Here is a 13,755-nt window from a genome sequence, read left to right on the forward strand (position 1 = left end):
TACAGAGGTCAATAGAGCAGAATTGCTTTCTGTTTTCCTAGGTGTAAATTTGTCCATTTGCTATAAAAATTAATGAGCTTGCGCTATTTAAGTGGTTTATAGTAATCCTCTCCTATAAATGAGGAATTACTTAATATTTGCTTATATCAAGAATTATAGTACACATTATAAAGTTAGAAAAAAATACAAAGCTGTGTTTAACTTGTGGGTGTTTATATTTCTTTCTATTTTACTGGGAATACTCTTAGATACTTAATGATCGATACATATTTTTTGCCTTCTTCATTATTTAGCCCGTTAAGATAGTTTTATTTTCTTACTTAGCTCAGCATTGGAGTCCTTCTGGTTCATTAACTAAATTGATTTGCTCAGTGTCATTCAAAGTGACTTGGTAATTTCCAGGATTATACCTTTGTTGATAACGTTTCTTTTTCATGTGGATTAATTTCTTGAAAGCCCAGCACACCATTTCTTTTCTCCCAAATTAAACAGAAATCTTATTCAAATATTTTTAATTCCAAATATTTGGGAGTTAACTCTCTTATAATCTATTATATTTGTTTCTCAGTTCCTCTCAGCAAGCACCTTCTTAATAGGGATAGTGTTTGTTTATTTAATTTGTTTTCTTCACCCCAATGTTTTTTGAGCTCCGTATTTTAGAGTTGAGTTATTCAGTGACATTTAAAAAAAAATAACACCTGGTGCAACAAATAAGTAGCATTCTTTGAAACTTGTTTTATACATTTGACTTTACAGAGTGTATTATTACATGCAGTTCAGTTGGTGAACATGTTCATGCCTGGAATAATACTACTCTGATGTAGCAAATAGCTAGCACTCTTGGGAAAATTGTTCATGTTAATGGAATCTTTTTAAATTGGCTTTATTCAGAATCTTCCCTATAAGCTTCATGACGATGCTTTATAATCCTCAGGCTTAAACATTTTAGAAATACCTTAAGTCAATCAGAACTGTAAACTTAACTTTTTTTTTTTTTTTTCTTTTTGTAGATCAGGGTAAAACCTCGAACACCAGCATTTCAGATTGTTTTTTTCCTTAACTTACTTGCCCTGATCCTTTAGTAATAAAGAAAAATAATATCTTCCTGTCCTAAAGGTGGTGCAGTAGTCTGTTTTTTCTTTTTTTGGTTTGGAGGATGACATAACAGGGTGAGGGAAGAGGTGATGATGTAGAATGAGTTCACTGCCACTTTTCATTGAGTTTGTCTGGAGTTTGAACATCTATATATATAAAAGCCTAAGCGACTGTTAAGACTGAATGACCGGTCACTATTACATGCACTGACCACAAGGGGGCAAGCACTCAATGCAGGAGCTGCCCCCTGGTGGTCAGTGCGCTCCCACAGCAAACCTCCCCCAGCTGCCCAACCTCCCACGGTCCCTCCCCCTGGCCCTGGGCTGGGACGGGGAACTGGGGGTGGGGGAGACGCAGCCCCTTTCCCAGGGGGGCCAAGGGCCAGCTCTCTCCTTGGGGCCGGTGGCCAACCTCCTGTGCCCTGTCCCTCCTAGCTGGCAGGTCTCAATTGGCCTGCCACCCAACCGCCGCAGTGGTGGCCTGGTGGTGAGGGAAGGAGGAGGGGGAAGGTGGGGAACCGCATGGTGGCAGCTTCGGCATCTGGCGTCTGTTCCTTCCGCGCCTGGCCCAGTGACCATCACCTCCTCTCCCGACCCCACCGGGGCCTTTGAGCACCAATCGGCCCAGCCCTGATCTCCAGTCAGGCCTAGGGACCCCACCCATGCATGAATTTCTTGCACTTGGCCTCTAGTAGGTAAAGAAGGAGCATTTAGTGGTGGTAAGGCTGGAGCATTTGTAGGTTATGCTTATCTAATGTTCTGAAGAATATAATGAAGATTATTATTAGGAAATTTTAATTTTGCATTTTTTTCTGTGATTTTCAGACCGATGCCAGTGTCAAGGCCATATTTTCAAAAGTGATGGTCATTACAAGTAAGTTACTTCAAATATTATATGTAAAATTTAAGTTTTAGTTGAAACATTTCTGGTAATTTCAAGTTTTTCATGGAGTTCCATTTTAGGATATAATAATATAGGAAAAAACTAAAAAGTTTTTGATTGATTTTTTTTGACAGCTCAGCTTTCCCTTTGTTTTTCAGACTTTTTATTTACTTTGCATACTGCATGGAAATGTTTTGTTTGTTGATACAAGCAAGAGCTCCATAAAGGACTTATATACATTTATTTTTGAGAATTAGTTCAATTTATTACATTAAAAGTGAATCTGTGCTTTGGTATTGCTTGCTTTAATGTGAATCTGTCTGAAGCTAATTTCATTTTGAGCCAAATTTATAATGAAGGATATACCTAATAATTACAAAAGGGTTTCTTTGAAAACAGTTATTAATTAGCCTTTTCGCTTTCAGTGATTTCAAAGAAAACGTTACTTAATTGCATTGAACAGTAAAGACAAAAGGATTATGTAGCATATCCTCTTGGTTCAGTGCAGGGAGAGATAATAGCAGTTGTTGCAGGGCATTTGCTTTTTCTTCCAGACCACTGTGGATCACAGAGGGACAGGGAAAATAAACACCTAGAGGAGTGCTTTTGCTGAGCTTCCACAGAGTAATAATGAAGAGAGGTTAGATGGATTTCTGAGATTTTAACAAATATTTCAAGATGTGTATGGAAGTAATATTAAGACACTGAAGAACTAATTCATGGGTTTTAGACTAAGTGATAGGAGTTTTTGCATAAGTAGGGCTTTAAGCCCAAAGTATATTTGAGTCTTAGACAGTTAAACATAAATTCATTTTCAGTCCTTTTGGATAACTTATAGCAAGTGAATTGTACTATTGCTTTTTTATAACTATCTCCTTAGCAGTTTGGGTGTGGACACTACCCCTAAAGTATATCATCTCCTATATTCTCTCTCTCTTCCTCCCTCTATCTCCATCCATTTCTTCAAACAATTTTAGTATTTCCATAATTCTGTTCTGAGGAATGCTAGTATCCTGCAGGAGTTAATTGTATTGTTAGAAAAGAGGAATCTATGGTCAAGTACATTTGTGGAATACTGAATTAAAGATTTTTTGTTGCTTTCGTCCCCCCCCCCCCCCTCCATTTCTATCTATTTCCCTTCCTCCTTTCCTCTCCTGCCTCCCCATTCCCATCTGTCATTCTGTTTTGTTTGTTAAAATGGTAGGCCTTCCTGTAATCTTTAATATGATGCCTATCCATTGTGGAGGAGCTGTAAAGGGACATTTTCTAAAATCATTTAAAAACAACAAAGTATGTATTTTGAGTTATAGAACCCTGAAAAAGGTTATCAGTGAATTATTTAGGGGGAAAATTTCTTCTTACTACAGTCAGTGATCTAGCCAAGAACTAAAATGGAATTTCAGAGTTGTATATGAACTTGAAGACTACATTTACTATACTTACATTTTAAGATTCAGTTGAATTTCTACAACTTTTATTAAAGACCATAGTTCTGTATTATAATTTCTGTTATAAGTATCTTATCTGGTTCTCTGTAGCAGTTGTAAGTAGCCAAAAAAAAAAAAAAAAAAAAAAGAATCTAGGATCAATATTTTATTAGCTATCATAAGTGTTTTTGATACATGGACACATTAGGAGAATAGTATAAAAATTATTATTGATTCTACAAAGACTCATTCTTTCTTGTACAATAATGGCATGTCTGGCAGTAACACCTGCAACGTATTGCTTATCATGTGTTGGTGTCAGATAGCAGGAGTGTGCATATGCATGATCTGGATGGTTTAATAATAAACAATGGAATACAAGGAAATCATTTCTTAAAAGTAAAACTTACTGATCTCTTGCTGTGAATTAAAAAGAACAATGTATGCAGGAAGCTCAAGGGGATAATGGAATTACTGTTCAGGTTGGCATTTAATGCCCTTAAATATTACAAGGAATTATTTAGGAACTAGTGGACCAGTGCACGGATTCATGCACATTGAAAGGAAAATAATTAGAAGAAATATTTCAATTTTGCTATTTGCCCTTTCTCTGTAATGAACGCTGGTCGCCATCTGTGGGGAGATGGGTGAGGTGATTGGGTCCCTGCTCATACCCGCCTTGACCTGGTGCCGCCCCCTCCCCTGCTCCGCCATTCCATCACAGTCCTGCTCGGTCCTGCTCTCGTTGGGGCCCATCAGGGCTGGCAGGGCCTCTGCTGCCAGTGCTGCGTTCCTGACACCCACCATGTTTTGCACCGCCCCTGGTGGTCAACGCACATCATAGCAAGTGGTCAAACTCCCGGTTGAGGGGACAGTTTGCATATTAGGCTCTTATTATGTAGGATAGCCAGTTCAGTCTTTCCCAGTATAGATGCAAGTTAGGATTATTAATCAGAATCAATTCAATTTATTACATAAGCTGACTATTAAAAGTGAATCTGTGCTTTGGTGTTACTTGCTCAGATATGAATCTATCTGAAGCTAATTTCATTTTGAGCCAAAATTTTGAGAAATTTCTAAATTCTATTTTAATTGAATTTTAGGAAATTTGCCAGATCCTGGTAAGGCTCAGGATTTCATGAAGAAATTCACACAGGTGTTGGAAGATGATGAGAAAATAAGAAAACAGTTAGAAGTACTTGTTAGTCCAACATGTTCCTGCAAACAGGCTGAAGGTTGTGTGGTAAGAAGAAAAATTTAAAAGAGCTAATGTTTGAAGAAACCCCCAAACTTTCTTTTTTGGTCCCCTTTTATAAAATTTATATTTTTCATGTAAAATTCAGAAAATGTCACAAATACAACAATATAAATAAATGATAATTTTTTTATAAAGACAGTTGCTGTTTATAGTATGGTGTATATCCTTCTGAAATAAATGCTTTGTTCATTTTACTTATTTTCATTACTTAGTCTTTTACAATAAGATATTTAATAGCAATAGAACATACCATTGAATATATTTATTGTAATGTGTTGAACAGTCCTCTGTGTTACATGGGTAGACTTTTCTCCCAGTTTTTGATTAAAGAACAATTTAATTCAGATCTTTATGGCTAAATAGTTTTACATAGTCTTCATTATTTCCTTAGGATAAATTCTGTATTGGTCAGTTTTGTTGTTAGAAATAAGCAAAACTTAAAAACATAGTTATTTTGATAGGATTTGTAATTCTTGCCTGCTAGTCATCTGACTTTTTTCTCCTGTGTAGTAGCCATTTATAATTCTTTTATACATTTTTCTTTTGTGTTTTTAATCTTTGCCTATTTAGCTAGAATATTTGTCTTTATTGATTTGTTATTCATGGCATTTTGTGTTAATTGAGCCACAAATAATTTTCTGTAAGTTGTAGTTTGTCCTTTCATTTTATGTTGTCCCTTACATACTTTAGCTTTATTTTTTAATTTAGATTTTATTTTTCAATTACAGTTTATATTCTGTGTTATTTTGTATTATTTTAATGTATATAGTATAGCCATAATTTTTTTTATTTAGCTGAGTCTTATCAGCAGTCTTCTCAAGGATTTTTCCTTTCGAGCCCTGCTTGTGAAATCTCATTCTGTTACAAGTCAATGAAAATATTGTATGACAGTTTTTTTAAATCCGTTGCCCATATTTTTTTTCAAGAGGCTATTAAAAAAGATAATTCTTGGCTCTATCCCAGATTGACTAAATGGGAATCTCCACAACAAGGCTCAGGAATCTGTAGCTCCACAAGCTCCCCTGATAATTGTGTTTGCTAAAGTTTGTATGTCTACTGACACTTGGTTTTATTCTTTTGTATTTGTTTTCATCCTATTAGAATATTTTTGCTGTAGGGTATGAGATAAGGGTCTAACTCTGCTTTTATTCTAAATGTCTGTTCAGTTATTTTGATATAATATACGGAATAATCTATCTTTTCCTACTTGATATGCTACCTTTCTTATATGCTAAATTCTTAATTTAGTTTTTTATTGGACTTGTTCAATTTCTTTTGATTCAATTTTTTTTAGTACCAGTAATACATGGTTTTAAATATGGTAGGTTCTTAACATTTAAATGTAATCATTTAAACATATGTTTGTAATATTTTTAACAAATCTACGTTACAGCGTGAAATAACTAAGAAGTTGGGCAACCCCAAACAGCCTACAAATCCTTTTCTGGAAATGATCAAGTTTCTTTTGGAGAGGATAGCACCTGTGCACATAGATACTGAATCTATCAGGTATTTGTATATAAAAATGTTAAATTTTTATTTCTGTACATTCATTCATGCTTTAGTAAGTCGCTGATGAGTACCTGCTGTACCAAGACACTCATCTGTATAGAGGTATGTATATACATAATGGCTTTATAGTCATCTGTATATACCTGTGTGTATATATATCCATATATGTGTGTATACATGATCATTTGTGCATATTTAGTTTTTATTTTAATTTTAAATATTGCTTTAATTTGTGTGAGAAATTACCAATCCAAGCCTAGTTTTTATCTGTTACTAGTGTACCAGGAATTCCTATTTTTTATTAGTGTGTGTAGATTAGGTAATACAAATAAATTGCTTTAATTTGTGTGATGAATTATTAATCCAAGCCTAGTTTTTATCTGTTATCAGTGTATTAGGAATTCCTATATTTTGTTAGCTTGCATAGATTAGGTAATACAAACAAGTATACCCTCAGGAAAAGAAAACCTGGTGAGCATATATTATAAAGAAACATACATTTTCACAGATATTTGAGAACTGGAGATACTAATTTTAAACCAACCCTCTTGTAAAGTTTCAGCTTTGATATCACTGTGATCTTGGAAAATACTTCTTTTTATTTTTATGTCTTTAATTTCCTTTTGTAAAATATGATAAGAACTTTTTTAAAAAACTTTTCCTAAAATGTTTCAACTAGTTAAAAAATAAGCTAATTATAATGTGTGTATAGCATACTGCTTTATTAGTCATCAGTAATATCTTTCAGAACTATATTAGAATCTAAAAGAAACAATACTAATGGTACCACCTATACCCAGTGAAGCCCCTTTGGGGACTTATTTTTGGGGGTGGAGGGGATAGGGTGTAACTTGGCCCATACTCCCTCCTGCCCCCCACAAAATAGGGAGGTCCTACTTTAGATATCCATTAGTTACTTTGAACTCCTGTTGTATCAATTTTCATTTGAAGAAGGGGTTCTGTGGTTTGAAAAAGAAAACAAAACACTAGAACCTTCTTCATTAGTGTGAAAAACAATCTGAATCAGACTGAATTGCATTAGTTAAATAATTTTGTGCCTTCTGTATTCAAAGCAATTCCAGTTAGGTATTGGTAAAACATACTATCTGCTTTTCATCAGCCTTCTGTCTAGTAATCTAATAAAGAATTTTAATCAGGAGATTATATTTTAGATCCATAAAATTAGTGCAAATAATGTCAGATGATTAAAAATGGATTTCTCTAAGGGGGTAGTATTTGACCAAAGAGGAAGAATGATTAAGATTTTTTTTCTACAGAGATGGGAAATGGAATATCCTAAGCATTGAGATTAATATAAGCCAAGCTAACTGGATTAGGAAAAACAAGGCTATTTAGAAAATGATTACCATCTGTGTAAACTACAGTTTAGAGAAGTATTAAAGTGCTTTGAGATGATCCTTAAAATGACTGGAATAAGACTGTGGAAAGCACTTAAAATCTACCTTTAAAGCTCTTACTTTTCTCTTTGTTCTGTTAGAACCATGGATTCTTGATAGATAGGAGGATGGGAGAAGAGATAGACTGCTAAAGCATTGTTGCACTTGTCTGTGGATGGTATTAGTGGGATGGAAAGGAAGAATCATATTTGAGAAAGATTTGAAAAGAACAACCTAAAAAATGGGTCATCAATAAAGATGAGGGAGAGTCAGAGGTAATAGGATTCAGGTCCAAATGATGAAGAGAATAGTAATGTCTTTAAAAAAAAATGAAAAGGGAGCTGGTTTTCAAGGAGGTGTAAGGAAGGTTGTGCTTCTTATTTAGACATGGCAAACAATTTTTGCAAAAAAAAAAAAAACAAGGTAAATTGAGTTTAATGTGAAACTGACTGGATTACTTCTCTGAGCAAGGGATTTTGTACGAAGAAAAGGATCCAAAGATCATGGACTGAATCTTGTGGTTTTAAAACAGTAGAAAAATTAGAGAAATGTAAGAAAATTAGGTTATTACAACAGCTTTCAACCCTTTCATCCCATGGCACACAAACTAATTACTAAAATTCTGTAGCACACCAAAAAAATATAGTTTTTGCTGATCTAACACTCAAAAAAAAATAGGTATAATTTTGATTCATTCACATGGGAGGGCTATTGTGTTGGCTATTGCCATTTTTTTTATTTGACATTCTAAGGCAGCTGTTCTCATCCTGTGGGTCGAGACTCCTTTGGGGGTCAAACGACCTTTTCACAGGGGTCGCCTAAGACCATCGGAAAACACATATATAATTACATATTGTTTTTGTGATTAATCACTATGCTTTAATTATGCTCAATTTGTAACAATGAAAATACATCCTGCATATCAGATATTTACATTACGATTCATAACAGTAGCAAAATTAAAGTTATGGAGTAGCAACGAAAATAATTTTATGGTTGGGGGTCACCACAACATGAGGAACTGTATTAAAGGGTCGCGGCATTAGGAAGGTTGAGAACCACTGGTCTAAGGGAAAAGAGTACCCCTGACTAATTAGTTAGGTATTGCATGTTTAAAAAAGTATTATGGCACACCTGTTGAAAATCGCTGGGGCATTGCAATATGTTGAAAATTAAGATGGAGAAAGTTTTCAGAAATAATGTATACCACAAATAGTGAGAGAGCCAAAAATAGGTCTTTAGCTTTAGCAATCAGTAGGCCATATTTAAAACATAAATAAGAATAACAGGTAGTAGCAGTGAGTGCTTATAATGTGCCTGGGATCATTCTAAATGTTTTACCTCATTTACTTCTTATAAGACAAGAAATATTATTATTCTCATTTTACAGATAAGGAACAGTGAGTTAAACAGATGTTGAATAACTTGCCCATTGCTTGGAAGTGGTGAATGGCATTTAAATCCAGGAAGTCTGGCTCCAGAGCCCTCTTGGTTAACCACCCCATTATAAATAGGCTTACAAAAAACTTCCAACTTTAGTCCCCACCAATATTCAGTGAGTGTCCAGTTCACCTAACTCTTCGAAATGGTGGCTATTAACCTTTCAGTCTGTCATTTTATAAGTATATAGGTGCTCTTTTATAATAAAATATATTACTGATAAAGTTGTACATCTCTGCTTCACATTTGCACTTTTTATTTTTCTATGAGGAGTTTGGAAGAATTGTTTTTTTTTTCTTATTAATTATAAGAATGCTTTTTAAAATAAGGCTATTAACTCAATTCAGTTGATGTTAAAATTTGTTTGACATTAAAAAACATTAAATTATATAATTAAATCTATCATTTGTCTTTATATTTCTTTCTGCCTTTGGTATTATATTAAGTGGTTACATTTTTGACTATATCAACTCCATTTATTAAAAAAAATGTATTCTTCCCCATTTGATTTTAAATGTTTCCTTATTATAGCATAAATTGATAGATGATTTGGACTATTATACATTTCACTTTGGTGTCTTTGTGTTTTGAGGCTTTTATGATGCATTTTTATCTAATTGACACAGTTCTTTCATTCCTCCACCTTAAAATTTATTAGCTATTACCAAATAATAATTTTTTCAGATGAGCCATAAAATGGGTTTATTGAATTTTATCCCACATCAGGTTATGTTCCCCTGAGATATTTATAGATTTAGTGAAAAATGTCACTTGTAATACTTGCTTTCATTTAGTCAAACTTCTTTCTGGAATGTCTCCCTTCTCCAACAATTCTGTTCTTCACCAAGTTCACTGAAAAAATGTCTTTGTTGTCTAACTAAACTTCAGTTTTCAACCTGACAACCCTTTCAAGCTGATACCTCAGCATGACAAAAAGCATCTCTCAGGCAACAAAGGAGAGAATATTTTTGTTGCTGGAGAAATCAACTATTAGCACAATTTTAAAACATAAAGTGGCCATCAAGAGCGCTAATGTTGCTAAAGGAGTGAAAGAAGTAATGATCACAGACTATTGAAGAGGTAGAAAAACTGTTATTGTTTTCGATAAACAAAAAGCAGTTAGCCAGTGACAGCATTTCAGAGTCAGTGACATATGAACAAGCAAAGATGCTGTATGCTAACCTGAAAAACACCCTGGAACGAGTATGAAAGTGATTTCTTTAAGATTAGTAGGGGATGGTTTGATAAATTTAAGAAAATAAGTGTTTCCTTATAGATTAAACAGTACATTAGACATGTACTGTCAATAAGAAAGGTTAAAACTAAAGAATCTGTGTGTGTGTGTGAGAGGGGGGAGGTGCCTTGAAAGGATTAATTCAATTTACATTATTTCTAATCTGGGGGAATTATTCAGTTTTAGAACAAATCACTTCTGGAATAGCCTTTAGAAACTAAGTTTCTGTATTTGAATCTGTATGCTATCGAGTATATATACAAATCCTATGCATTTAAAACATTTTATTCCTACTCATTTTATATATTTGACTTGCCATTTGTGAATAGATTTTTTTCTATATCTTTTTAGGTGACTCTGACTAATATAGAAAACACTGTTGACTAGTGAATGTTTTGTTGGTGTCATCTCACTGACTTTTATTCAATTTTTTAGTTGATTCTCTTTTGTTTTCCAGACCTATGGTTTTACTCACAGTTTTTTTTTAATTAAATCTTTATTGTTCAGGTTACATTTGTTCCTCTTTTTTCCCCCCATAACTCCCCTCCTCCCAGTTCCCACCCCACCCTCTGCCCTCACTCCCCACCCACTGTCCTCATCCATAGGTGCATGATTTTTGTCCAGTCTCTTCCCGCATCTCCCACACCCCTTTCTCCCCCAAGAATAGTCAGTCCATTCCCTTTCTATGTCCCTGATTCTATTATAATCACCAGTTCATTCTGTTCATCAGATTATTTATTCACTTGATTCTTAGATTCACTTGTTGATACATGCGTATTTGTTGTTCATAATTTGTATCTTTACCTTTTTCTTCTTCTTCCTCTTATTAAAGGATACCTTTCAGCCTTTCATTATAATAACTGGTTTGGTGGTGATGAACTCCTTTAGCTTTTCCTTATCTGTGAAGCTCTTTATCTGACCTTCAATTCTGAATGAGAGCTTTGCTGGATAAAGTAATCTTGGTTGTAGGTTCTTGGCATTCATCACTTTGAATATTTCTTGCCACTCTCTTCTGGCCTGCAAAGTTTCTGTTGATTAATCAGCTGACAGTCATATGGGTATTCCCTTGTAGGTAACTGAGTTTCTTTCTCTTGCTGCTTTTAAGATTCTCTCTTTGTCTTTTGCTCTTGGCATTTTAATTATGATGTGTCTTGGTGTGGTCCTCTTTGGATTCCTTTTGTTTGGGGTTCTCTGCGCTTCTTGGACCTGTAAGTCTATTTCTTTCACCAGGTGGGGGAAGTTTTCTGTCATTATTTCTTCAAATAGGTTTTCAATATCTTGCTCTCTCTCATCTTCTGGCACCCCTATAATTCTGATATTGGTACGCTTGAAGCTGTCCCAGAGGCTCCTTACACTATCTTCGTATTTTCGGATTCTTTTTTCATTTTGCTTTTCTGATTGGGTGTTTTTTGCTTCTTCGCGTTTTGAATCTTTGACTTGATTCTTGCGCTCCTCTGGTCTGCTGTTGGGTGTCTGCGTAATATTCTTTATTTCAGTTAGTGTATGCTTAATTTCTAGTTGGTCCTTTATCACAACATCGAGGGTCTCATTAGATTTCTTGTACATCTCATTAAGTTTATCAGCAGTCTCTAGAAGACTCTTGAAACACCTCAAAGGTGTGGTTTTGAATTCTATATCCAGCAGCCTGCTTTCCTCCAGTTCTGTCATTTGTGTCTTGTTTCTTTGTCTCGGCATTTTTTATGCTTTGCTGTGTCGATAGAGTGGCTTTCTGTGCTAAGTGTCCCAATTACCTGAGGTAGACACTCTTGGTGCACCCCCTTGTGGTCTTTGTGCGCAGTCCTGTTGTAGCTAAGCCTTGATTGTTGTAGGTACCACTGGGAGGGATTTGACCTCCAGGCCAACTGGCTGTGAGAATCACCTGTGTCTGCAGTGGGAGAACTTCTGTGCTGGATCTCTAGGGCGGTGCTAATCTAGCCTTTGCCTGAGGCTATCCCGCAAATGCCTCTGTGCAAGGCTTGGGCGGGGCAGGTCCCAGGGGATCAACAAGGCGGGCAGAGCAATCAGTTATGGCTGCTCTCAGTCCTGTTCCCAGAGGCTCTGCCTCTCAGTGTCCCAGCAACTGCTGCAAACCTCGGAGAGAAAGCTGCCCTTGTGTTCCGACCGATGCCAGACAGTCCCACTTCTCCCATTTGAGTCTGGGTCCCTAGATACTCGCCCAGAACTAGAGCTCAGAGCCTGAGACTCCTTCCTGATTGAAACAGACAACCGCGCCCTCAGCCGCCAGCCCGCTCCACGCGCACCTCCGCACCTTAATATTTCATTTCCACACTGCGCCTCCTCTGAGTCTCGGTATGCTTTTCTCTTTCCTTCTAGTTGTGGAATTTCCACTCAGCCAGCCTTCCTGTGGTTCTGGGTGATGTCCGTTCCGTCTTTTAGTTGTATTTTTGAAGTGGTTGTGCTTTCCGAGGCAGCAATCTCCGGTGTTTACCTATGTCGCCATCTTGGTTTTTCTCACAGATTTTTTTTATATGTCTGGCTCTTGTTCTTTGGGTTAGCTCAATTGTACCTCTTCAGAAATGCCTTTTGGTGAAACAACTTCACTTCTGGTCTTGGCCTTTGTTCTACTCTTTATTGTTTCTTAATTATCATTTTATGTATTTTTTTTATTTTTGGCCTTCCCTCACTTGACTGAGAGCATGCTTGTAGTCATGGAAGAAAATAACAAATTTAATTTTGGATCTGTGATATTTTTCATTCCCGTGGTACATCTAGGTAAAAATCCTTGGGGCTACTGAAAATATGGGAAGAGGATTCAGCCTGAAGATTTTTATTAGGAATAGTTGGAGATCTGACAATTGACTGATCAGAGAAAATGGTCAGAAAAGGAGAGAAAACATCCTCAAAGATACCAAGTTTTAAGGGGATGATAAATTTAAAAGGATGCTGTAAAAGACACAGATAAATTTCACTTCTAGCTTGTCCTTGAATTTTCAGTACCTAATATTTTTGTAGAAACAATGATCTAGCGAACATTGAATAATTGAACTTTTTTGTATTTTGATACATATTATATCTCTAATCTGATGTTTATTTGTGTTAATACCTATCAGGGTGACTAATTATTTTACATAATTGATATGCATTTATGAAATGATTATTTTAAAAATAACTTAAGCTTGTTTTTAGAAGAAAATTTTAAAACTTTCCTTTTTGATCTATTCTAATGTTCTAGTGAGGCTTTATTGGATATCTGTTACCTGTGTATTTTTACACCTTTCAATAGCAGGTTTGTGTATGTCTGTCTCTTACAGCAGTATTTGACACACAATAATATTTGGTAAAATGTTTGGAAGTGTTTAATGTTGTCATTTGTACATTATCTCCGTATATATTGTTCTATTTACTGGAGCAATAGTGAATTTTAGATAATTAGAAGAGAGTTATCATTCATGTGTTTGGGCATAGGCCTTCCATGGAAAATATAAGAATAAGAATATAGATAGCCTTAATATATAGCAAATCAAATAATACGGTTATCTCATTAGAATG

General features: G+C 35.3%; 1 protein-coding gene and 1 long non-coding RNA gene across 19 annotated transcripts in view; both read left to right on the top strand.

Moving 5' to 3' along the window:
- Nucleotides 1-13,755, top strand: part of PDS5B (PDS5 cohesin associated factor B) — a 257,616-nt gene that overhangs the window by 144,816 nt on the left and 99,045 nt on the right. For all 18 annotated transcript variants that reach the window (XR_004965701.1, XM_036296869.1, XM_036296868.1 and 15 more), the window contains 3 exons: nt 1,920-1,968; nt 4,508-4,647; nt 6,056-6,171. Coding sequence is in view for 17 of the 18 variants with exons in the window: in XM_036296869.1 (XP_036152762.1) it covers nt 1,920-1,968; nt 4,508-4,647; nt 6,056-6,171 (305 nt within the window). In the remaining variant the exon portion in view is untranslated. The remainder of the gene's footprint in view (nt 1-1,919; nt 1,969-4,507; nt 4,648-6,055; nt 6,172-13,755) is intronic.
- LOC118649607 lies at nt 6,189-13,489 on the top strand. The gene is made up of 3 exons (XR_004965702.1): nt 6,189-6,276; nt 8,962-9,126; nt 13,439-13,489. It is a non-coding gene; the product is annotated as an uncharacterized LOC118649607 (long non-coding RNA).

Source organism: Myotis myotis, unplaced genomic scaffold, assembly GCF_014108235.1.
Source record: "Myotis myotis isolate mMyoMyo1 unplaced genomic scaffold, mMyoMyo1.p scaffold_m19_p_3, whole genome shotgun sequence".
NCBI classification, from domain to species: Eukaryota; Metazoa; Chordata; class Mammalia; order Chiroptera; family Vespertilionidae; genus Myotis; species Myotis myotis.